The sequence below is a fragment of the Triturus cristatus genome, unplaced genomic scaffold (assembly GCF_964204655.1).
Source record: "Triturus cristatus unplaced genomic scaffold, aTriCri1.1 SCAFFOLD_168, whole genome shotgun sequence".
Taxonomy (NCBI): Eukaryota; Metazoa; Chordata; class Amphibia; order Caudata; family Salamandridae; genus Triturus; species Triturus cristatus.
In genome coordinates, this window is record NW_028187305.1 from 1,814,251 (window position 1) to 1,841,711 (window position 27,461).

The 27,461-nt window shown below is 43.2% G+C and overlaps 1 protein-coding gene across 2 annotated transcripts in view; it reads left to right on the forward strand.

The window, feature by feature from the left end:
* LOC146771982 (E3 ubiquitin-protein ligase TRIM38-like) overlaps positions 1 to 27,461 on the forward strand; it is a 93,607-nt gene that overhangs the window by 20,521 nt on the left and 45,625 nt on the right. For both annotated transcript variants that reach the window (XM_085640276.1, XM_085640277.1), the window contains 2 exons: positions 3,883 to 3,905; positions 5,594 to 5,723. In XM_085640276.1, coding sequence (XP_085496402.1) covers positions 3,883 to 3,905; positions 5,594 to 5,723 — 153 coding nt within the window. The remainder of the gene's footprint in view (positions 1 to 3,882; positions 3,906 to 5,593; positions 5,724 to 27,461) is intronic.

The window sequence follows — 27,461 nt, forward strand, 5'->3', positions numbered from 1 at the left end:
CTAGGCGCAGACTCCATGGAGCCCCAGACAGTGCTCTTCTCTGAGTTCTGCTCTCCATTTTCCGGGGCTGGCCACTCACCCTTTTATTCCGTGCCCGTGGGGCTGGCTAATGTGGGAGCCCGGTCTGAACTGCCTCTTATAAGCTTCAGTGTGAGAGGGATTAGCCAGGGGTCAAGAACAATCCCTGAGCAAGAGGGGGAGATAGCGTATAGGAGAAAGTGAGGGAGGCCAGGGAAGGGGGGAGGGGATAAATTGTAAGAGATAGGATGGATACCGAGAAAGGTTCAGAAGTCAGCAAAGGAATGAAAGTGGCGGGGGCAACGAACGTGGACGTAGTGAAAGAAGAAAGTAAACCATAAAGCACGGGGAGAATGAGGGTGAAAGAGGCAGAGATAAAGTAATTCTGTTCTCTTGTACTGCCCCTATTCAAAGATAATGGTGAACCTTTTGCCTCTTCTGTCACGTCCCACAGCGCCTGACTGTGAGAAGTTGGCCTGATATGTAGTGCTCACTATTCTAGTGATCACTGTGTATCATTCCAAACGACCCTTATTGATGATTGGTTGTAAGTCAACCTTTTAGACCAGCTATCCTAGTAGCGTGGATACGAGCAGTCTTAGGCTAAACTCTAGAGGGCGTGTTAAGCCAGCTGTTTACCATCACATATACCCCTTGAACACCAAGTGAAAGGACACCACACAAGTTGTTATGAAAATAAAAGGATATTTATTTATAACAAGACTACCCTGGCTCTTTATGAGTCAGGGAGCTAAGCACACTACAAAACTCTTAGGAAAATACTTCAGTTGCACAATTTACACAAATGCCCGAGGGGCACGAGAAACCACCTACACTAACAGTGAAATGCGAATGGTTAGAGTCTGGAGGTACTGATTCCGGAGTGATCCGATCAGTGGGACTAAACGAAAAAGGAACTGGACACTTGTAGAGCGAACCTGCGATGGAGCACCGAGATGCTCGAGTTACCTAGCCCGGAGGCTGCGGCTGCGTGAAGTTCGTCAAGATGTCGGGAGTCCTCGTGTAGTCTCAGGAGCCTGAAAGAAGAAGTTGCTGGCAGGCGACCAGTGACGATGTTCAGAGCGATCCAAGCCTGGATCGGTGATGAAGGAAAACCTGAAAGCAGAGGGGACTCAGTTCTCAACCGCTAGCCAGCGATCGTGTGGGTACCAGGAGGGTACCGGCTGAAGTCACCTCGACCAGGTGAGTGGGTGACGTCGGACTCGGCTGTTCCTCGGACCAGGAGGCGCGGCGGCGACCAGGATGGAGGGCGAGCTGTCCCACGAAGGTGTCTGCTGTCGATGATGCTGGGCCCAGGAAGGGGCAGCGGATCTTGGCAGTGGCCACCCAAGCGGGGGAGTCAAGATGGCGTCGGGAGTGAACCAGGAGGGCCCGGGGTACTCCTCTGTTGAAGGGGAGCAAGAGCCAGTCTGGAGCAACCAGACTAGTGATGAAACCAAAACGTGGTGCGCCGTGAAGAGGGCCACAAGCCGGTCGGCAAGTGGTCGGACAACGCGGTGAACAGCAAGGAGCGGAAGGGCCCCCACGCAGATCTCGTGGATGCTGGGGAGACAGACTTCGATGCTGGAGCTGCTCAGGGTTTAGGGCTTCTCAAACCCTAGGTGCACTCACTCGAGGGTCCCTCGGTGGGCGTGCTAGATAAGCGTCGTGCAGGTTCTAAAGATAGCCGGTCCCGCAGGTCTCGTCACACCTACGACTCTCAGCTGAGCTGATGAGGGAGGTAAAAGGTCAGAGATGGCAGGGAACTCGGGTCTCGTCGAGCTGGGCAGTCTTGATCCGTAGGAGAGACTTACAGCAAACCGCAAGCGCTTAGGTGGTGCCTGCTGGTGCAGGGTGGCTACTCCTTAGCCACAAGGGAGAGTCTTCAGAAATAGTCAAGAGTTCCTTTCGTGGAAAGTGGTTCGTGATTCGGAGGTATCCGATTATCTGATTATCCAATTTGGGAAGGGGACTCGCTCCTACCTTTATTCTAAGAAAAAGGGGCTGGCCCGTGACTAGGTTCTACCTATGGGTGGAGCCAGGAGGGGGGTGGTTACACCCCTATCCTTTGTCCGGCTTCGCGCCAGCTCAGGGGCTGGGGTGCCCCCGAAACTGGTTTGAGCCGGGCTATGCACAGTGAGCACCGGGGTGCCACTTGCAATCACCTTCCTTTCAGCCCTGCCTACCTGGGATACACAAACCCTGTCTGGGACGGTGCTGACACCGCCCTCGACAGGAAACCCTTTGTCCAAGCTCCCCTCGCTGGAAGGTCCCCCAGCAGCGGGAGGTCAGACTTGTGTCTGGTGGCAGCATCCATTTTGTGATGCTGAGGCTTGAGTCAACTTTAACCGGGGTTCAAGGTTACTTCCATGTCGTGTCCCTCTAAAAGGGGGGAATGCCAACCTTGTCACCAGGACTGGCGAGGGGTTCGTATTCCCATTCGTATGACACCTTACTCGACATGTGTAGGTGAGGCGAGGCCAAAGTTAGCAGATAACCGCAAGGATTATAAGGCATTAAAAGTAGTTGGCCCGCGTCACCATGGCACGGCTATTAGGACTTGGTTCCGCAAGCCGTCGACGGGCTCAGCTCGCGCCAGAGCACCGTCCCACAGGATCCCCTGCACTCTGCCTTCAGGATTGATAAGGCCTGCTATAGGAGTGACTGATAGGAATCCATGTGTCCATTTTAGGGGTTAGGTGTAGGAATACTACACCTACAGCAACGGGTGATTACACCACGTGGCCCCAGCTGTCGTGCAGCCAGTTGTGTCAGATTTGGGCGGCCATTCCAGGGGTGGCATAATACCTGCTTCAGCCCCTGGTAGGCCCTGGGTACACCGGTGCCCTGGATACCTGTGGTATGCTGAGACAGGGACTGACAAGGCGGCCCAGTTCCAATTAGTGGATGCACCTAACGTACATGTGCGTTAATTTCGAGAGAGAACAGCTAGGCTGTGGGTCTGATTGGCAGGCCCACAGCCGGAGAAAGTCGTAAACCAATGAAGCAAAAGCAAAAAATCTGGGTGATCATAGGATTGCAGACCCTACTCCCCTACACTGACTACATCATACAATCTAACTGGGCTCCGGCTAGGCTGTCTTGTCTCGGTAGTTGCCATTTGGCACTACCTCGATGTGACGTCATGGCCTGAGAGCCGCGCTGTAAGAATCAAGACTTGATACATTGTAGCAGTGAGCCTCAAGCCTGAGGGAGCAGCGCGCACATGCTACGGGCTGCCAGCTTCCACACACGCCAATAAACAGTTTTAGGCAGCGCTTGAGTGACAGCTGAGACACTATGCACACGCGTGACATTGCATTTCAGTGCAGTGATGCGGAGCACCATACTGAAATGCTTTAGTCTAACTCCTGGTGTGTAGCAGGACTTTAGCTGCTCCATTGTATCTTTACCCATGCCTAGCGTTGGTTTGCAACAAGGTGTGCAAATATTAATATATCAGTATTTTTGAGGAAGACTGGGAGGAGGGAAACACACAGATCTCTGAGCATGGCAGGTGTATTGACATTCCCATATCATAGATACTTTTGATCTCCAGACTGATCATTTCTGGGCAGTGAAGTACTTTGCTGTTTTAAAGGTAAAAAGGGAAATCCTTTTGTAAAGTGCTCTTCTTCATAAGTGCATTGCGCGGCACCACTTCACATATATCAAAGAAGGAGGAAGAGAGTTACTGCTTGTTGAGTTTTAATAAGAATCATTGGACTCACAGGCACAAGATAAACTTCACTTCCTGTCTTCTAGTCATACTTTAGAATGTTATCAATCTGGCAAACTACACCTAGACTCTATATATGGATTGACACTGACTTGTGCTCTCTGTTTTTGTCTCCCTCACTCTAGGATGTGCGGTACGTCTTGTACAGGTATGGTTATTTTCTCAGGTAAGGTCTTGTAAAACACACACCTTTCTCAGCTGTTTAGGTTCCTCAGGTCAGTTGTAGCCCACTTTACTCTAAGATGTCCTTTTTATGTGATCTTGTACTTTAGATTGGATAATAATGTCACCGACCCAGTGTCAGATGATCCCCTCCTCCTATTTTTCTACCTCATCAGACTTATGTAGAAAAATTAAGGTTGCGAGAAGTTCCGGGAGTTTGGAGTTGGGAGGGGGCTGGGGGTGCTCCGGAGGAGGAAGAGTGACTAGAGTGGTATCACCAAAACAATAAGGACAGAAAGTTGAATCTCCGCGAACAGTTCTTAACCAGTGCAATTCTTAAAGTGCTTCCATCCAAACCACTCTTCTTCAATGGCTTGTCTTTGACTGCCTTACAAAGGTGGTTTTCTGAGACTCATTACTATGTAACTATATTTTTGTATTTTAGGAGAAATTTCCCTTTAACTATCTACATGTCACTCTAGCAAATTTAGTTTTCTGCTTCTCTGTAAAATGCCATCATTTAAAAATAGTAAATCTTTGACTTAACTATGCTTTATCAGTCTTATCTCTTATTTTCTGCCTCCTTGGACCCTAAATAATGTAACTATGCATTTAGTGTACATTTTCTTAACGAGGACAGTGTAGTTACTCTCCGAAGAGCATAGATTTAGAGAAACCTAGTTGGCCAGTCAGCGGACAGGGAGCAAGCACATGGTTTGATCCTCAAAAGATCATGTGTAACATTTCAGAAATGCGCCCCGTAGTGTACAATAGGTTCAGATTTCACACTTTAGTAATTCACAAATTCCAAAGAATCCAATTATTCCTCCAAGATAACTATAACAATTTTACGCTTCTCCAAGTACTTACAAATGTAACATTTCTGCAGGCCCGTTTGCAGAGATTACACTTTTCTCATACACAGAATCTCCTTCCCAAATGGCCCACTCTTTTAAAACTGTTAGTCCAATCCTCTTTCGCCCTCTCAGAGGTATGTAAATACCCTCCACGTTATGAGTTTAGACTACTTTTGTATGCTGTCCCACCTGGAAACATACACAATCCGCCCCTTATCCCTGGTAAATGGCTTATCCAGCATATGTTACACCTTTGTAAGTGTGTATTTCCAAATGTAAACAGTCACTAGGTTTGAATATGTGGTTTAGAACTCAGATATTACATTAATAAATTGATACTTTTGCACACCTAGCTTCTGCCTAGGTGAAGACCAGCTTTTGAGGAGGCCTGGCTCAGCGTACCGTGGCGGCTGCTGTATTCAGGGAGACTAGCCAGAGGATGCACAATGGAGGCTACTAGTTCACATGATCATATCTTGCAAGTCTCCATGAATTGCTTCTCTGCTGCATTTGGCATGGTAGATGTAAGCTCACCAAGAGAGCCTTTGAGGGCATGCTGCTGCTTGACTTCCTTCTTGGACTCTGGGAAGTGTATGGTCCTAACGCAACAGAGGTCAACCGAACTATCTGAAAGTGCATGGAGTGGATGCCAGAGGTTTTCTCTCTTGCTACTCAGTACTCCACCAGGCCACTCATGCTCTATGATTCTTGCTCTTTTCTGACAGTCAGAAGCTGGTAAAGGCACCTACATGTTCATTAATTTGCAATAACATATAGACACGTACAGCTTTAATCCATCATTTTGTGTTATCCACAGGTCTGATAGTGTGAAGGTTCTATTGCCGAAGAATGATTCAGTTGAATCAAATATGCAGAGTCTGCAGAGCTTCAGCAGCCATCATGCCTTTATACAGGAAAAGATCAAAGAATTTAAAGGTAAATGCCATGTAATCTATGAAACACTCTGCCGCGCGCAGTGAAGGTTGGCCAGTGCGCCTGGTTTCTCCAGCTCTTCATTATTGCATCTCCATTTATTTTTCAAACTACAGGCCATATTGCCTTGTCCTACAGTGCTGAGCGCCATAGATTTTTCTCTTCGGTCCGCAGCCCCAAAATAGAGAATGGGTGAATGGCTTGCTCACCAAATCAAAGTAGTTTATTTTTTAAAAGTTGTTCTTGGACGCTCAAACTACTGAGTAGATGTACAATGAACCAAGCAAAGCAGTTACTTGAGGAAGGTTCTGCTTACATGCCGAGTGTGGTGTAATTATGTTCAGCTTTTTTCTGTAGTTAAGAACAAAAATTCACATTGAATTAAAAATGGGAAAAGTCATTTTTCTGACCCCCCTTAACTCAAATTTGACTGTTCTGCATAGAAGTTGCCATGCAAACCCCGAGTCTGATGTACTTGTTTTTGGAAAGGTTTATGCACATTCGTCCACTATGGCAAAGTTATTAGAAAACTTAAAAGCATTTTCTGGCAAGGTCTGACATAACTAAGGCTATCCCCCTTTTGTTGTATGTAATATATATTACTTTATGGGCTTTTACTGAGCAAACTGCAATGGGATATGAACTCGTAATTCATTGTGAACTGACAAATATGGACAGTATTTGAAGCTTCCTCTGTGTAATAGGAGTTTCATCATCATGACCGCCCCAAAAACTATTGCCTGGGCACTAGAGCTAAGAGTACGTGTAAGATCAAAGTATGCACTAAGGCTATCTAAATAACGCCACCAGAAAAGGCAAATTATGCCGTGTGTTCTTGTTTCCATCTATTTGACCAAGAAATAAAATGTTGTTGAAATCTGCAACGTATGTGTCAAATGCAGTAAACCCATTACTATGCGGCAAACTCGGCAGCAACACAATCTTGTACAACCACTGGCCCTTAGTATAGTTCAGTTTTGTCAATAATATATTTGTGAAAGGTAAACAAAGCCTAAACATTCTAATTCAAATACGTGGTCATTGTTATCTGTACTTGTAAGAGAACAGCTTGTTCAAGCTGATTACACTGAAATAAACTTTATGAATAGTCATACATAAATATAAATAATACGTAACTGGTAATCTTGTTCCCTGCATGGTGTACAGTTGTCATTCCCTGCCCTGAGAGCCCAACTGCAAATATCTGATACACTGTTTTTTTAATTTTTGGGCCCCAGCCTTACACTAATCTAGTATGTTGACGAAGGCCTTAGCTTGGTCTTTGACATGATTGAGGCCCTGGAACAGGACAGAGAGACAAAGCGTGCCTTCATTTGTTGGACAGTGGACAACCCGTTTGTGGTTATGGTGATGCTAGCATACAGTGTTGTGTGAATCCGTAGTTGTGGCAAGACCTTTTTAATCTGTCACCAGAGTGAAGGCCTACTAGGCAATTCGTGTAAAGTTCACTGGTACATGCTAACCTAGAAAAGCTCTACTGATTAGTCTTCCAGGGCACAGCTGGTACAGGGTTGGGGTGTAGGGTGGAACTGCAGTCTCTGTTGTATGAATATATGCATGTGGTATTCGTACAGCACAAACCTACCTTAAAGACAGCAGAATGCTGTCCAAGGTCAAAGATGAGCTTAAAATAAAGGAGTGATAAGGGAGGTAGCCTGTTTGTGGACAGTTAAAGCATTAAGATGTAATGTTCTTTAAGGAGGTACGTCTTCAACTCTTTACTAAATTGGAGCTGCGTTGGGGTGATCCTGATGGATGTGGGGATGATGTTCCAGATCCAGGTTGCATTGATGGAAAAGGCCTGTTAACTTGCTTCTTCTTTGTTTTAAATTTAGTCTGAGGTCTGATGGTGTCCTGGATGTGGGTGTGCCGAGTAGCATCAGAGTGGATGAGCTACGGACTACCTAGGACGCACGCTTTCGGACCACAACCCACAGCTGTTGCAACTCACATGGGACATTGGCCCTCCCCCTACGTGGCATCTACAACCAGTAGTATTAGAAGACCATGCATTTTGCGCATTCCTGGTTCATCCATATTAGAATACTTTGTGATAAATGAACACACCGCAGAAGACCCCCTCATAGAATGGGACACCTGTAAGGTGACTACGAGAGGCCACTGCTTAGGAGCCACCTTGAACATCTGGAAACAATTAAATGACACTCAGCCGAATAGAAAAACAACTGCTGAGGGCAAGAAACAAAGCAGTCGGTGGGTAGCCAAAATACGAGGAAGCTAGATGCATTACGAGCCGAACACGCAGAAAGGCTGGAATGGCTTATTTGCCACAACTACGCAGCACACTCGGCGCGCACGCACGCCACAGCAGACCGTGCAGGTAAAATGCTGGCGTGGCTACTAGGACAGGAACATACACATCACCCTATAGGAGCCATACGCACTGAGATAGGGCAACTGGGATTCACACAAAACGAAATGCACAACGCAATGACAAGACATTACGCTCAGCTGTACCAGACCGCAAGATGAAAGGTTGCTCTTAACGTTCCTGGACTCGTGGCGACGGCAATTGAACGCACAAATCACCCCTGAAGAAATTAGAAGTGCAATCACGGCCCTCGCGAATGGGAAAACCCCTGGCCCAAACGGACTCCCAATGGAATTCTATAAAGCTTACGCCAAACCATTAGTTCCCCAACTGCACACACTATACACAGAGGCAATCCGCGCGCAGAGGCTCCCCACATCTACGAGGGAGGCGAGACTGGTATCCCTACCTTCACTGGATAAAGACCCTACAGACATGGGATCTTACAAACCACTAACCCTTCTAAACGTAGACTTTAAAATCCTTGAAGCTACTAACTGACAGGCTTGTGCAAATGGTACCCACACTAGGGCACACAGATCAGAACGGATTCGTACCCTCTAGGAGTATCTCATTAAATTTAAGGCACTTCATCAGACTAGCTACTTATTCGCATAACAATTAGCCACATACAGGATTCCTGATCTTCGATCTAGAGAAGGCCTTTGATTCGCTGGAGTGGTGGGTCCTATTCGCAGGTTTGGAAAAATACAAGCTAGTGGACGACTTCCTTAACCTGGTTAGACTACTGATGCGCCAGCTGTATGGGTAAAGACAGTTGCCTACATGTCAGAACCGATAACAGTGTGCAGAGGAACCAGACAGGGATGCCCCCTCTCCCCGCTGCTCTTTGCTTTAGCAATTGAGCCACATGCAGAAGTTATTAGATGGGCAATAAGTGAGGGCATAAATCTAGGAGATGGCACACATGGCATATCATTATCTGTTGATGATCTCTTGCTATACGTAAGAAACATTTATCAAACACCCCAACAATTGGCACAAATTTTAGTCAGATTTGCTATTGTATCGGGACTTAAGGTGAACGCCTCCAAATCTGGACTATACTCCTTAAGTGAAAGCGCCATAGACCCGGGATATGCATTCAATGGAGAACTGGTTCAGTGGTGTGCTACTCCATTTCGTTATCTTGGGATACTTTTAAACCGCAACCTGCCAGACCTGTTAGACGGAAATCTAGGCAAAGCCATAACAGCTGTCGGGTCCCAAATGGCCTCTTGGAAAACTTTGCCACTCTCAGTAACCGGAAGAATAGCACTGTCTAAAATGGTAATCCTCCCTAAGTTCTTATACTACTTTATAAACCTCCAATTATACGTTCCCCATCCTATTTCCGCCCCTTAGAGAGCTTATTCAGAGATTTCTTATGGGGAAACTCCAGGCATAGGGTAGCCATTGGAAAACTGTACTTACCAACTGACCAAGGATGCCTAGCAGTCCCAAAAATGGAGCAGTACTACCTTGCTGCCCAACTGCAGTGGGTGGCCAGGTGGATGGCAGACAGATACAGAGAAGATACGGTGACCATACTCCAACCCGAGCAACAACAAACCTGATGAAGCTCGTCCATCCCTGTGCTAGAATGAAACCTTTCAACGCAATACTGTTGCACGTGGCACATAAATGCTTCTGTAAATCTCTAAATATAACTCATGCATTCACTCCATACGCCCCCGCCCTCCCACTAGAAGGAACTCCTAGGGGCACTAAAGACACTTCAGCGGCAGAATTAAAGCAATGACGGGACGCAGGGGTCCAAGACATAGGAGACTTCTACTGAGAAGGGGTATTACAGCCGTACGCTTTGCTCGTGGAAGAGGGGGATATCCCTCCTGGGCAATTCCTATTGCACCGTTCTCTCATGGCAGCACTTACCACCAAATGGGGGGATTTAACTACAGAGCAGCCATGCACCTCACAGTGATATATATATATATATATATACCTTGCAAATTCACTGAAAAAACCATAGGTTTCACACATGTTATAGTTAGCTGGACATTTTACTGATAAAAAACCAATGAAATTCCCCCGTTATAGTTAGTGCAGGCAACTATAACTCACGCGACCGTAATCCTCTGCTGATGCTAATACTGTATTTAGACACTTATTTGCCCATGTCTTCTTCCATTAAATTTTAGCTATACATATATTACAAATATTTTTTTTTCATAAAGACACATATGTCATCAGCAGAGGATTACGGTCGCGTGAGTTATAGTTGCCTACAGTAACTATAACGGGGGAATTTCATTGGTTTTTTATCAGTAAAATGTCCAGCTAACTATAACGTGTGAAACCTATGGTTTTTTCAGTGAATTTGCAAGGTTTTTTAAATGCTAATTCCTAACTATACCGTGTGTGAAACCTATGGTTTTTTCAGTGAATTTGTACGGTTTTTTAAATGCTAAGTTACTTTACGCCATTTGTGGCGTGCGCGCCCACTTAACGCAGTTCGTTCCGTGCGCGCACGGTGCGCTTCGCGCACCGTGCGCGCACAGTGAGCACGCGGTGCGCTTTGCGCACCGCGTGTCCACGTTACGCTAGATGGGCCATGAACGCACGATGCGCTTCGCGCACCGTGCGCACATGGAGGACATATGATGAGCATCGTTGTGACAGGTAAAATATATGTTTTGTTTTGCTCTACTATGCCATGCAAAAATGGTGCCCTTCGGGCACCATTTACACACGGGGTGGGGAGAATGTGGATATTTTTTTTTTTTTATTATTTGCTACCGTACGCGTACGGTAAGCGTAATCGGCGAAATTTCCGAAAAAATTAAAATTGCCTTTTTTCACTTGGGGGATCGTTGGGGACTCCCTCGACATGGCTAGGTGCTTGGGAGCTGTCTAAACAGCCCCTTTACATGTTTTTGCACTTTGTTTTTCAACCCCCTGTCAGAGTGCGAGAGAGAAAATGGCGGCCGCCGCTTCCTGGTTTCGACCGATTCGAATGTTTACTAAGATCTAACGGCCAATCAGAATCGCGCTCGCGCACGTCACCGTACGCGTACGGTAAGCGCACCGTAAGCGCACCGTAAGCTGGCTCAGATATATATATTGATTTAAAGGCTATTTTCTCAGAATCTACTGAACAGATTTACACCAAACCTACAAAAGGCACTTCCTTGACCTGAGGACTACCTCTCTGCCAAATTTCATTAAATTCTGTTCAGCCGTTCGGGCTGTAGCTCTGTCTAAAGGTCCTATGGAAAAATGCATGGGAAAAACGCGTTTTGGGACCCCCCTTTTATCTCAGCCCCCGCTTGACGAATCCCCCCGAGACTTTCAGGGTAGGAGCGGAGCGTAGCGCCCCACCTATTTTGAAAAATTCGCGAGGATTCGTCGACCGGCGCCAAAGTTATTCAAAATAGAATGTTGCGGATTTCCTATGGTAAGAGGGTCCTAACTATAACTACCTACTGGCGACCGCCAGTAGGTAATATATATGTATATGTGTATATATATATTTATATTTATATATATATATGTGTGTGTGTGTATATATATATATATATATATATATATATATATATATATATATTATCTACTGGCGGTCGCCAGTAGATAGTCATAGTTAGGACCGTGTTTCCATAGGAAATCCGCAACATTCTATTTGGAATAACTTTGGCGCCGGTCGACGAATCCTCGCGAAATTTTCAAAACTAATGGGGCGCTACGCTCCGCTCCTACCCTGAAAGTCTCGGGGGGATTCGTCAAGCGGGGGCTGAGAAAAGAGGGGGGTCCCAAAACGCGTTTTCCCCATGCATTTTTCCATAGGACCTTTAGATACAGCTACAGCCCGAACGGCTGAACAGAATTACTTGAAATTTGGCAGAGAGGTAGTCCTCAGGTCAAGGATGTGCCTTTTGTAGGTCTGGTGTAAATCTGTTCAGTAGGTCATGAGAAAATAGCATTTAAATCAATATATATATCTGTAAGCGCGCTCCGTGCGCTTACCGTAAGCTTACCGTACGCGTACGGTGCCGTGCGCGAGCTCAATTCTGATTGGTGGTTACATGACTGTAAACATTCGAATCGGTCGAAATCAGGAAGTGTCGGCCGCCATTTTCTGTCTCTCGCACTGAGAAACAAAGGTGGGGAACGTGAAACGGGGGCAACGAAGAGAGTTGCAGACCCCCTAGTGTTTGTCAGGGGGTCCAAGAAGGACCCAAAAGTACGAAAAATAAATTTAATAATTTAAAAAAAAAATCGCGGGGTACGCGTACGGTAAGCTTACCGTACGCGCATGGCAAAAAAAAAAAAAAAAAAAAAATAAAGAAGTAACAATCACATTTATTAAATAAATTAAAGGACCCACAAGGGAGAAAAAAACAAATGTTACTGCGTAAAAAAAGGCGAGGCGCGCACGGCATGGACTGCGCAACGTGCGCGCGCGGCGCACGAAGCACACCGTGCGCCCACAGCGCGCGCACGGTGCGCGAAGCGCACTGTGCGCGCAGGGTGTGCGCATAGTGAAAAACCAGAAAAAAAAAAAATAAATAAATACATAACTTAGCATTTAAAAAACCGTACAAATTCACTGAAAAAACCATAGGTTTCACACACGTTATAGTTAGGAATTATCATTTACAAAACCTTGCAAATTCACTTAAAAAACCATAGGTTTCACACATGTTATAGTTAGCTGTACATTTCACTCGTAAAAAACCAATGAAATTCCACGTTATAGTTAGATCAGGTAACTATAACTTGCGCGACCACAATCCACAATGTGTAATTTCAGATGTCATCATTGATGTCATGAGTGATGTCACTGACCATGTCATGAGTGATGTACTATGTGACGTCATCAGCAGTTTATTGTGGGCGCGCAAGTTATAGTTACCTGATCTAACTATAACGTGGAATTTCATTGGTTTTTTACGAGTGAAATGTACAGCTAACTATAACATGTGTAAACCCTATGGTTTTTTAAGTGAATATATATGTGTGTGATGGGTCAAGGGGGGCACTTAATCAAGTGGTTTGCGACCTCACTGAGACATCACGCTGCTGCTGATCTGTCGCCCCTTAGGCAGCACTGGGAGAATAAGATGGGCCGGCAGCTTTCAACTTCTGAATGGTCCTCAATACTACAGAGCCCTACACGCGTTCCCAGAAACATGCGCTTACCCCAGATTCAATTCTTTAGCATGCACAGATCATATCTCACACCAGCAAAGATTAACCAGTATTTCAAACGCCAAGATGCAAAATGCCCCAGATGCTCACTCATAGATGCAGACCAACTGCACATGCTCTGGGAATGCCCCGCTCTGACAGAATACTGGAAAGAAATAGCGGAGGATCTAGCACATTGTACGAACGGGGACCTCTCCCGGGAATGGTAGACATATATATTGCATCTATATCGTAGAAACCGCAACAATAAGGTAACATCCCGCTTCCTGGATCTAGGGATGGTGGCAGCAAAGAGGCTGATCACTAGGAAGTGGAAGGCCCCACACCCCCCACACATAACAATGTGGAGGTGCTCCAGCGCCGAATACCAAAAATCCCCTCACTACGTCATAGACCACAGATCTTTTCCAACAACCACATTCATTCACTCATTTCACTGGTGGGGCCCATAACACCAATCATTCATTCTACCTTTAGATCAATGGTCCTCGAGAGAGCGAGAGAGAGAGAGAGAGGGGAAATTATTTTCTCTTATTCCATGCGCTGGAAATGGGAGGAAAATCAATACCTTTATAACCTAGCAATTCCTCCCATACTATAGGCCATGGATCAGCTTAGTTGCTGGGAAAGCGACACCTAATTCTTCTAAACAATATACATCAATACATTTCAAATAATAACCCGACACAGTTTTAAATGAATTGAAACATTTATCTAAATAAAGCATAAGAGAATCATAAAGCATTCAATATTTTTAATTCGCATATTTACCTAATCTGGCTAAATGGCGTCCTCTATGTCAAATTCGGATCTTTCCTCTTTATGCCCATAAATCGATCAATCAGTTTGTAAATTAATTTGGCATCTGATCAGTTCGTCAGAGTCTCTGGCAAGCAGCTGTCCAGCAGTGCCACCGTCCTCTCCGTCAGCATAACGTCAGGAAATCAGGTAAAGCACGACCAGTGGAAAATCTATCGACCCTCTCTAGTCTACTTCTATTATAGTAAAAACAATGATAAAATGTTACAATACATGTTTTATAACAGATCCAATTGGTTGAACCAGGATCATTCTTCCTGATTCTCATCCATTCAATGTTGCATTAGATGTAGTTCTCAATTTATTAATAAAATTGTAACAGTTTCTAGTCCATTCAGGGCATGTTGATTCCCATGCGGGTTGGAGTCCATGGTGTCATCAATTACAACAGTTCTTAGTTTATGAAAGTTCATTGTTTGAGGATTGGCACTCCTCCCGGTGCGTCCTTCACGAGTACAGTCTGCCTGGGGTCAGGACGAGGTTATTGTTGCTCATCTTTTAGCGCAGGCGCACTTCACTCCGTGACTTCTGTATCTCGTCTGTCCGTCAAAATGGAGATGGCAGCCATTTTGTGGCCACTCCAGAAAGGTCAACTTAAGCAAAAAGACACAAAACGCAATTAATACATGGAAATGACTATTAAAATGTTTTTCCCTCACTAAACCCTCTATGTGTGTGTATTTATCTAGCAAAAGCAACACGCAATGCGGTTTATACTCACAATTTAAAGCACAATTCACAAATCACATCACAAAGCAACATATAACATGCAAATTCGAAATATCTGACATTAATATGCGTACGAAATTAGTTTACGTATCAATCAGGCCATGCAAATGCGATTCCCACGTGTATTTTCTAATTAGAAATGTTGATTAATCAAACACAGCAAACCATTAATATTATGAAAGTTAGTCAGTTATTCATTTTAATTCTAAATGATAATATGGAGGAGGTATACGATTCTTAGGGAAAACCTCGTTTCAGCAATCCCCCCTTTGGTGATTTTATCACCACAAAACACCCAAATTTAGTACCCTTTTACGGAAATTTGAAATGACTTCTTACTCATAACTCAAAATTCAGTTTCTTCATATTCATCTCCTTTTGCTTTCTTATACATATTGTCTTTCCACTCATCTAAGGCTATCTCTTCAAAATCCTTTTCTGGATCTTTTCCTTTTCTCTGTTTATCTCTTTTTATTTTATTATTTGTTTTCTTTTTCCTGCAACACATATACCCTAATCTTATCACTAATACTGCAACTATCACACGTGTTAATGGAAACAGAATTTTACCTATAACAGTACTACCTATTTTAGCTAAGAAATTTTTAATAGCAGCTATTTTCTTTCCCATTCTCGTCCATACATCTTCAACCTCCAGTGGTACAAGTTCATCGTGCAATTCAGTAATATTTTTAATGTAAACCTTTAGATCTTTGCTTTCGTCTGGAATGTAAGTGCAACAATGTTGTACTTTCAGCATTCCACAGACTCCACCCTCTTTTGCCAAAAGAATGTCAAGGGCAAGTCGATTTTGCATTACCATAGCACGCATGGCAACCATTTCAGTATTAACCAATAAGAATCCATGAGCGGTGCTTGTTGACAAGCGATCCACTACTGTAGATCATTTTCTAATTTTATTTGCATTCAGAGTTATTCCCACTGCCGGTATCAATGCACAAAAGATGTCACCCACAATTTCTGCCCAAGATTCTCTCTTTCTACGCACTAAATGACTATTTAAACTATTTACAACTTCTTCTCTGTCCATGTGAAAGATTTTTGGAAACACCAGGCCTACATAACATGTGCCATACCAATGGTCTGGCAAACGTTAATATGCCCTGTTCCCACAGATAAAATATATTCCAGGAAATACTGGATCGCTTCCACCTTTGAATCCCCATCCACCCATGATTCGGTATGTATCATGGCACTCACTATTACCTACAAAAAGGTTATCATATGCAGTTTGATTCCTTCTTATACAAAGTTTTCCTTTCTGAGGCCTATCTAAAGCAATCGTTGGTGTAGACTCTCCTTTTGTCAGATGTTTCTCTATTTCTATATCCCAAGCCGCTTTCTCAACCTTTCCTTCTGATGCCTTTTTGTGCATCTTTTGCCTTCTTTCCTCAACCATATTCAAAAATGTATTTTCTTCCTTCTGCAAACTGCATGTCAAATTATATTTAAACACAGCTTCTAATGTTAACTCACTAGTCTCTAGGAAAAATTCACCTACAACTTTAGCAGGTCTTACCTTATTTAGCTTATTATTAGCAGGCACTAATGCAAAAATGTTATCTACATCTGAAAAATAATACTCTAATTTCCCTAACTCCTAAAATAAGCTAGCTATTACACTACATGTTATTCCATAAGTAGCTGGAAGGTGATAAGTCACTCCCTCTGCCACAGAAGCAGGTAACTGCATGCAGACGTAGCAGTCCCTTACGTCCATAGTCTTTACAGATTCATACAATAATTTTGAAAATACATTATTAGAAAAATCGTTAATAGACCTATCTTTATGTAAATGAACGTTTGTTCCTACAGTCGGTATTACCTTTGAAATTTTACCTATGTTAGTTTTGTTTTGACCATGTCCTTCTATTGTATCTATTGTGACTTTAAATGATATTACAGGAGCTAGGATGCTCCATAAAAGCATTAATAATCCTGTACAACAGCAACATGTTTTACACCATCTTTTCATGAATGTACATCTACTTTTACTACCATCTGTGTTAGCCATTTTACTAAATAGACCGTGTCTTTTGACTTAGCCTCTTCTACTTTGTGACCAGTTTCTACCCCAAAAGCTTCTACTTGGTTCCACTTGTTTTCTACTTCTTCTCTTTTATTATCGTTTTCCACATCAACAGCTTCTTTGTTTATTCAGTTTGGCATCTCATCGTCCTTTGCCTCCTTCTCCCAATCAGGATACAGAATTTCCTGAATCTCCGCTTCTTCTTCTCCAATGTCGGACAAGAGAACTCTCAGGATTTCTGATTCTTCTTCTTCTTTAACCACTTTCAGTAAAGCCTCCTCTGGATTTCCTTGACTGTCTGCCTCTTGGGATTCTTCAGGCAGGGCCACATACGTCCATTCCGGCGACTTATACTTCTGGTTAGGTTTTCTTGTTCTTCCGGACCCTTTGGTTACAACTGTTTCTTCCTCCTTTGATTTTTCCTGACTCGTGACTTCATTCAATTGTTCAGCTCTTGGTGATTTCACTCGAGACAATCGATATCTTAATCTCTTTATTTTATTCGGCCAAACTTCTGGTTTTACAGTTCTTCTCAATTTACTTTCTTTGACATTCTTTTCATTCTTTTCTTCTCTCCAAGCTCTCTTTCTCAGAACTCGACCTTCAGGTATTTCGTTCTCACTCTCTTCTGATTCTGTCCCAACTTGCTTTTCCTTTTCACCAGTCTCTTTATCCACCATTTGTTCCGGTTTCCCTAATTCTTTCCCTCCTCGGGTCTCCGACACGCAATCTTCCTGCTGACTACTTGTCCCTTCACCTAGCTGGATGTTGCAGTTCCCTACACCTCCTTGGGGGTCTTCCGCAATCTGTCCCTCTCTCTCTGTACCTGTCCCTTTTTCACTTTGATCTCTTATTTCAGGTGGAATTTCTCTTGGTCTTTCATCTGGAGCTTCCTCCTCTCGAATTTCTTTTACTGCCTCTTCATTGTCTTTTCCTTCCTTTTTTTAGGTTCCTTTCTAGGACCTTTCTTTCTCTGCTCGTCTTCAGAATCTGAGCTGTCAGAAATCTGCAATCTTCTTCTCAAAGAGACACTTCTGGGGACTAGAATCTGTTTTGGTTCGTTTTCCCCCCTTTCAGGATTTCCTCGTGTTTTTGGTTCTTCGTTGTCTGATTCAGTACTTGACTCTGATTCGTCATAGTACTCTTTCTCCTTACAATCCACTGGATTTGGTATTCTCAGGGTATGGCTGGCATGGATCCAATTTTTCAGGCCAACACAGCTGTTGTCGTGGTCAGCATGACTTGTCTTGGTTTTCCCGCCAGGGAACCAAACAGTTTCTTCTTCTGTGGACCTTTATCCTCACCCAATCTCCTGGGCTTAGATCATGGGCTTGCTTCTTTTCAAGGGTGGTGGCATCCGCTCCAACCTGATGAAACACAGAATGAACTGCGTCAGCCAGGCCTTTACAGTACTCCAACACCATGTCATCAGAAATCGTCATCAGTTTGTTGACTGGTATGTATGCATGCCTCATGGCACGTCCCATGATTATTTCATGAGGACTTAACCCTGTAGTTCTATCTGGGGTTGCACGTATGGTCATCAATACTAGAGGCAAGACATCAGGCCATTTCATTCCTGTGGCCAAACACATTTTCCCAATTCTGTTTTTGATTGTACCATTCATTTGCTCAACCACACCAGAAACCTCTGGTCGGTAGGCACAGTGCAGTTTCTGTTGTACATTTAATGCTTCACTGACCAATTTCACAATCTCATTATAGAAATGCCCTCCTCTTGTCTGATTCAAGAGTCACTGGGAACCCGAACCTGGGGATGAATTCTCTCAAAAGCAGCTTTGCTACAGTCAATCCATCATTTCTCGCTGTCTGGTATGCTTCTACCCACCTGGAGAATAGGCAGACTATGACCAGAACGTACCTTAATCTGTTACATGTTGGCATCTCAATGAAATCTATCTGCATTCTGGTAAAAGGCCCTCCTTCTCGGCCTATGGTTCCTCGGCTCACCACTGTCTTTCTCCCAGGATTGTATTGCTGACAAATTAGACATCTCTGACATAGGCTCTCTGATATAATTCTGAATTTGGGATTGTACCAGGTCTGTTTAAACGACCTGATCATAGCATCTCTCCCTATGTGTCCCTGGCCATGATACATCCGTGCCGTGGTAGACAACATGCTATCAGGCATGACTGGTCTTCCATCTCGATAGACCCACACATGATCCTTTTCCCTTGGTGCACATCCTGCTTTTACCCACTGCCTTGTTTCCTCATCTCCTGCTTCTTCCTGCAATTGTCTCACTTCTTCCCATGTCCCTACAACGTTAGTAAACATTAAGGAATAGGAAGTCGTTTCTTTCTCCTTTGCCCGATTGACTGAATATTGATTTCTGGCACAGTACTGTGCCATGTCGTTGGCATAACGGTTGCCGACAGTAACATAATCCTCCCCTTGGTTATGGGCAGCACATTTCACCACAGCCAATTGTTTAGGCAGCTGTATCGCCTCAATCAACTTTTCAACCACTTCAGCATTCTTTATAGGAGTTCCACTTGAGGTTAGGAAACCTCTTTGTAGCCACAACTGGCCAAAATCGTGGACAACTCCAAAGCCATACTGGCTGTCAGTTATCACAGTCACTCTCACACCTTTCCCAATTTTGCATGCTCGAGTCAGAGCCACTAATTCTGCTACTTGAGCAGATTTTACTCCTTTTAGATAGGATGCTTCCATCACTGCTGAAACCGTGTACACTGCATATGCTGCACTCAACACCCCTTCTTCTGTTCTCAAACATGACCCATCAACAAACATTACATAATCATTTTCTGCCAAGGGTACATCTTTTATGTTTGGTCTCGGTTTCGTACAATACTCGAGTACATCCAAACAATCATTATCTGCTTCATCTCTCACTTCCACATTCTCACCATCCGGTAACAACGTTGCTGGATTCACATTCACACATCTTGCAAGGCTCACATTCGTTGCACCTAATATGACTTTCTCATACTTAGTCAGCCGACTATGTGTCATATACTGAGTACGACTCCTTGTTAAAAGAATCGCCACATCATGAGGTACAAACACTTTCAAAGGATATCCCATCACAATTCCTTCACTCTGCTCCAAACTTCGACATGTTGCAGCTACTGCTTTCAGACAAACAGGTAAGCCTACTACTGGATCAAGCATCGATGAGTAATATGCAATCGGTCTCCTCAATCTTCCATGCTTCTGGATTAACACAGAAAGTGCACATCCATTTCTTTCACTGCAATACAACTCAAATTCTTTTTCATAATCGGGCATACCCAATGCTGGGGCTTCACACAATCCATCTTTCAATCGTTTGAATGCTGCTAATTCTTCTTTGTTCAATTCAAGGGGATCTTTTACATCACTCCTTGTTAGCCGTACCAGAGATTTTGCAATCAGCGAAAAGTTGCTGATCCACTGGCGGCAGTACCCTACCATTCCCAGAAACATTCTCACCTCTCTTTGGGTCATGGGGGCTCTCATTCCTTTTATGATTCTGATTCTGTCTATTGTTATTTTCCTCAATCCTTTCTCAATGTTATGTCCCAAATACTGTACTTCCTTTTTACAATACTGCAGTTTGGCTGGGGACACTTTTAGTCCTCCATCTGCCAGGTGATTTAGTAAAGCTATAGTGTCTACTTCACGAGTTTTCGACGCCACAAGGAGGCCGTCGATGTACTGCACTAATACTGAATTCTCGGGCATTTGCAGACTTTCCAATGACTTTTTCAACAATTGATTAAATATTGAGGGGCTTTCTGTATACCCCTGTGGGATTCGGCACCATGCCAAAATACGATCTCCAAACCGAAATGCAAAAATTTGCTGACTGTCGTGATGCAATGGAATGGAAAAGAACGCATGGCACAAATCAATTACTGTATACCATTCTGCATCATGGGGAATCTGATACAAAATCACTGATGGATTTGGTACAATGGGACAACATGGTACAACGATTTTGTTTACCTTTCTCAAGTCTTGCACTATTCTGAATTTCCCATTTGGCTTTTTCAGGCCCATTATGGGTGAGTTACATGGACTGCTCATTATCTCTCTCAGAATTCCTTGCTTGATCATTTTCTCAATTATTGGAGTTACTCCTTCAATTATTTCAGGTGTCAATCTATACTGAGGAATGTTCGGATAACTTACTCCATCTTTGACAGTAATTTTTACTGGGTCTACGTTTCTCATTAGCCCTACATCTTCTCCGATGAAATCCCAAACCTCTGCTTTTACAGACAGTTTCAATTCTTTAGGCAGTTAGTTCATCTGGATTAAATACTGCATATGTTCCAATATTCTCACATTCTCTATTAGCTATGGTCATTTTATACAATACATCCTCATCTGGTGTTTCAAAAGCTATTCCATCTGGAGTACAAAATATAGTGCAATTCATCTTGCACAATAGGTCCCTACCTAGCAAGTTCACAGGACTAGTGTCACACACCACAAATCGGTGCATCTCAGAAAATTTCCCTATACTAACCTTTACGGGTTCTGTAAGGTATGTCTTTAACTGTTGGTTAGATACACCAACTACTTGGATTGTTTCATCCGAAAGAGGAAGATTCTTAACATCAGCTGATCTAACAGTAGATCGAGTAACCCCAGTGTCCACTAGGAAAATAATGTTATCATCATTAATCTTCCCATCTACAAATGGTCCTGTCTGGTCTACTTCTAGAGTTGCGCCAAGTACGCACTCTTCTTCCTCCCTTCGGCACCGTCAATAATCCATTTCTGAATCACTCTCATCATGTTGCAGCCAATACTGCGAAACAGTGCGAGCGCGTGATGGTTTATTTACCTGTTCTTAATTGTAGAATCCCGAATCCTTACTATACTTCTGTGTGTTTCTGCTCTGTGGAAAAGGCGGCTTTGGCACCTGATTCTGGGAGGTAACCACCTGCTGCTGTTGCTGCAGTTGACCACCCACCTCTTTCTGCACCTGTGGATTCAATGATCGATTTTCATTATTAGTATTTGGAGGGTTCTTACACTCGGACTTCCAATGCCCTAACTCACCACAATTGTGACATGGTAATTTCTTTTTGGCTTCTGATATATTACCTTTCCCTTTCCCTGAACCAAATCTTGGTCTTACTCCTGGATTGTTTGCTTGTTCTACCAACTGAGCTTCCTGTCGTTCGGCTACCTTTACCTGTGCCCACATTGCCTTTTCTTTCAGTTTTCGCTGTTTTGCCTCAATCTCATCGCTGAAATATTTTGCATGTCTCAAAACTTCATCTTTTTTCTTATTTTGCCAATCAACTGTATGCTGCTTTATCATATCACCAATTTCTGGGCGTAAACCATATACAAACCTGTATACGAAATGACTCAAATCTTTATCACTCAGGTTCTCATCTCCACTGAACTGTTTAAAAGCCTGAATTAGCCTCTCATAATATGCATGTACTGACTCCTTGCTTTCCTGTTGGGTTCTGTCAATTTTTACCCAATCAGTCTCTTTAGGAGGTACCTTATTTTTCAGAAATGTCATAACCTGATCATATTTCTTCATTACTTCTGGGTCGGCAGCTCCCGTCTTAGGATCCCTAGGATACTCCTGAGTGGGCCAATTTATCATCAGCTTGCACTCTGTCCACAAATCTGCTGGTACTATTATATCGAATAGACAATTCAAATCTATCCATAATACCTTTGCCAATTTTACAAATCTGTCTACCTGCCGGTACCACTCGACGGGCTTTTCGCGTAGTCGAGGGAAATCATTTGTGAAAGACAAAATGTCCTGTCTTGTCCATGGGACATGGACATACCCTCCCCCTGGAATCTCTCTCATGGGGTATTCTGTTGTTACCTTTTCTTTCTCTCTAACGGGAAATGCTGAAACTGTCTTTTCTGTGATATTATCACGTCTTCTACACCACTTACTTCTCCATCTGTCAACATCTCCCCATTTTTTGAATAACCCAATTATGTCCTTAATTTGACCTATCCTTCCTGTAGTATTCATATTCTCTATATCCTTCTCAGTGAAATCAACTCGATAAGATTTTTGCAGTGCTTTTACTTTGTCAAAATCTATTCCCATTTCGTTTGCAATCTCCTCTAATCTTTCATGCAAGTTTTTCGCTCTCCACGTGGCACTCTTGCAGAGAAACAACAATTCCTCATCCTGGTAATTTTTCAGTAGGGATAGATCCTACTATTAATTCTTCTAATACCATTCGTAATTTGGCCACATCTATTGACTGGGTCTCTTGATCCTTTTTCTGTAACTCTCTGAGCCATTCACTTAATTCTTCTACAGAAGTTCCTATTGGATTATTTACATTAATTTGTTCTGGAGCCTTCTGTGGTTCTAATAATGTTTCCCCTGTCATTCTACTCTTTTCAGCATAAATTTGATTTACAAATGGATTATTTGAAACACTCGGTTCAAACCTATTTATTACCGGTCCCCACGGATTGTCAATTTGACTCAGTTCAGCATTTTCAATTAGATTTTGGCTTCTGTACGGCACTGTTAAACAATGTTCAGTATCTTTTTGTTTCTCAAATATGGGCATTACTGGATCTATCGTTACTGGAACTGTTACGGCTTCTAGATTTTTGGTCAATTCTCTTATTTTCTCAGTTAATTCTATGGTAGTTTTTGCCAGTTCTACTGAATTTTCCCCATTTACCCTACTCTCTGTTTTTCTATCTCTCTTGCAGAATTACTTTTCCCTAATTCTGGTGACATAGTCTCTGCTTTAATTATTCGTAATGTTTCTCTCATTGGGGCACTTGGTGACAATGCTTCTGGTTCTGGTCGATACGGTGGTGGGTTTTTGTAAAACACCTCATTAAGAACATCATCTTCTGATTCATTCACCTCATACCCACTCAAATCCACATTACGCCTTTTCTCAGTGCATTTTCTTCCTTCATTCTCTCCTACCATTCTCACAGGATACATACCCTCAGTCATACTTGCATTCCGCCACCGTTTCATCATGTCGTCATGTGTCTCATGTCCGTATGATCTACCGAACATGTATCGATAACCCTTGCCACTTCTCTGCTTTTCTCGTTCATGCATTTCGTCTTCCCATTCCGTCAATGCCTCAAACTGCGTCGGTCTAGGTCTTGGTTCTAAGTCCATCATTTTGTCTCTGAGATTCCTCAAAACAGCTAAATTAAAGGAACCATGTTCTGGAAACGCCACGACTCCATCGTCCTTGGTGTATTTTACCCAATTATCCAACCAAATACAAGTATGATACCCATATTTCGCTATCATTGTAGCTGCGGGTGTTTTCAGTGGAGGAAGTAACTGTCCTTCCCTAGTCTCAACTACTTTATCTTTCTTAAACCATCTTTTAATTTTTCCAAACCACGATTTCTTCTTTTCTGGTGGTTGGTAATACATTTTCTCAATTTTCGTGTACCGTTTAGTCTTCTTACAATGGTACCACTATTCTGTCCACTCACAGCGCGACTCTTGCTAACGCACCAATCAGGAGCGTCACTATCACAATCCTCCAATCTCAGCGCGACTCACACTAACACTCCAATTAGGGAGCGTTTACGTCACACTGTATTCCTCCACTCCTAGCGCGGCTTTTCACTAACGCACCAATCCGGAGCGTTTTACGCCTCCAACCTACTGTCCAATCCCAGCGCGGTCGTTCTGACGTCAGCAGCTGCTGCGGCAGCTCTGCTCTGCTCTCGACTACCCCTCCTTTACAAGACCGCTCCGTGAACTCTTACTGTAACTTTTACAATTCTGTTAGTTACAACACTAAAACATCTCCATTGTCTGTTCCGCTAACCAAAGAATAGAAAAAAGACCTTTCTCACAAGAATTCCGTCTTTCCCGAGAGCAGCGCTTACCTCTGCCCTACTACGGAATCGTTACTTCCGTTGATCAAGTAGCACATCCCTCTACTTCATCCTTCTAGCAAGCATTAGCTAATTGTTTTTCTGGTATTTTAGAAATAACCTAGAGTTTCGCAATCAACCCGAATGCCTTTACATTCACTCTCATTCATACAAGAAAATGTAGTACATACGCACAGAATCCTGTCTTTCTTGAGAACAGCGAACAGTCTGTCCTACTACAGAATTATGACACTCGTTAACAAAGCAGCGCTTCCCTCTACTTTGTCCTTCTAACAAGCTCAGAGAACACCTGCCACTTTTTCAGTGATAAGCGTTATCGGTATGCCAATTGGTTTCCTGATACTTAAAGACCAAAATTTCACAGGTAACGTTTACTATCATACGCACTTCTCTCACACAGAAATTGTCTCTAATGGCAACACACACGGCAATGTCGCCGAATCGAACCCAGATAATGCGCCGTGCAACTTCACTTGTCACACGTTTCCCCTGTGTACCTACAGGGCTACAACAATCCCGTCTTTCCCGAGAGCAGCGCTTACCTCTGCTCTGCTATGGAACTGTTACAAACTTCTGACTTCCTACATCCCAGAAGCCGTGCAAACAACATATAACTCTACACAACTCAACATAGAGTGTTAGTACATAAACCAATACCGATCAATAATCAATAAGCTATTTACAAGCAATCGTCACTAAACCCAAAACAATAGCTAACCATCATTCTGCTACCAGAAAAACTGCTCCAGCGCTGAATACCAAAAATCCCCTCACTACGTCATAGACCACAGATCTTTTCCAACAACCACATTCATTCACTCATTTCACTGGTGGGGCCCATAACACCAATCATTCATTCTACCTTTAGATCAATGGTCCTCGAGAGAGAGAGAGAGAGAGAGAGAGAGAGAGAGAGAGAGAGAGAGGGGAAATTATTTTCTCTTATTCCATGCGCTGGAAATGGGAGGGAATCAATACCTTTATAACCTAGCAATTCCTCCCATACTATAGGCCATGGATCAGCTTAGTTGCTGGGAAAGCGACACCTAATTCTTCTAAACAATATACATCAATACATTTCAAATAATAACCCGACACAGTTTTAAATGAATTGAAACGTTTATCTAAATAAAGCATAAGAGAATCATAAAGCATTCAATATTTTTAATTCGCATATTTACCTAATCTGGCTAAATGGCGTCCTCTATGTCAAATTCAGATCTTGCCTCTTTATGCCCATAAATCGATCAATCAGTTTGTAAATTAATTTGGCATCTGATCAGTTCGTCAGAGTCTCTGGCAAGCAGCTGTCCAGCAGTGTCACCGTCCTCTCCGTCAGCATAACGTCAGTAAATCAGGTAAAGCACGACAAGTGGAAAATCTATCGACCCTCTCTAGTCTACTTCTATTATAGTAAAAACAATGATAAAATGTTACAATACATGTTTTAGAACAGATCCAATTGGTTGAACCAGGATCATTCTTCCTGATTCTCACACATTCAATGTTGCATTAGATGTAGTTCTCAATTTATTAATAAAATTGTAACAGTTTCTAGTCCATTCAGGGCATGTTGATTCCCATGTGGGTTTGTGTCCATGGTATCATCAATTATAACAGTTCTTAGTTTATGAAAGTGTATTTTCTAATTAGAAATGTTGATTAATCAAACACACAGCAAACCATTAATATTATTAATGTTACTCAGTTATTCATTTTAATTCTAAATGATAATATGGAGGAGGTATACGATTCTTAGGGAAAACCTCGCTCCAGCAGAGGCACCCATGAATGTTTGGGCTAAAACAGAGAGTGTAGCACTCCACAGAGAAGATACGCTGGCCCTTCATAAGAGCCCCAATGCCAACAGCTGGGATGAGATCCTATCATCTCTGTCCCGGTCCACAACAGTGACGAACCCTCCTCACCCCTAGCGATAGTGCCGACTTAATAAGTAGAGGTATATTACTGAAATAAGTCTAAAAGCTGAACATGAAATAATGCAGATCGAGCAGACGGTAATAATGGGGGACCCCTCACAAATGTAACCAACACCACAAAATATTCCTTGACCATATGCACTCGTGCCCTTAAAACACAGGAACCGGTGTGCCCAGGTGATACAACTGATGCCCAGAACGAAATCCAGCATGTAATATCTGTTACCGTTACCCCATGGTTTATTTATAACTGCAGACAGAAAACAGAAGTAAAGCACAAGTTATAGTTACCCTAGAGGAGTCGTGCACCATTAAAAGTAATAAGAAATAAAAAATATAAGAAAGAGTCGCATAACAGTCAAAAAGTTGTAAATGCAACGAGGCAGTGAGCACTGTAACCATGCACTGTTCGGCGAACTGAAAATATGACTGTTCTTTAGGTTCAAAATGTAGTAGATTTAAACAGCTGAGTTATGTACAAAGCAACTATAATAAGCACCAGTTGGATGTATATGTGAAGCTAATGTACAATGTGCCATGTGTGAAAAATGTGTGATGGCTTTGTAAACCATTCAGCTAGTTTTAAAAAGGTTGTAGGCTGGCAACAGGAACCACTGAAGGATGAGGGTGGTGTGATTCTAAAGACATTTCTGGATGAAATGCTTTCACTTACTTTAAAGAGAGAGCCAGGCCATCTTTGCTTTTTAGGTCTCGCTGAGCCCAGCGCATGCGCTGGCTCGAAGAGACATTTTGTATGTGGGAATTTCAAAGTGCTGCTGGCTGGCCTAACGCTTGCGTTCACGCGATCGTGCACGCGCGC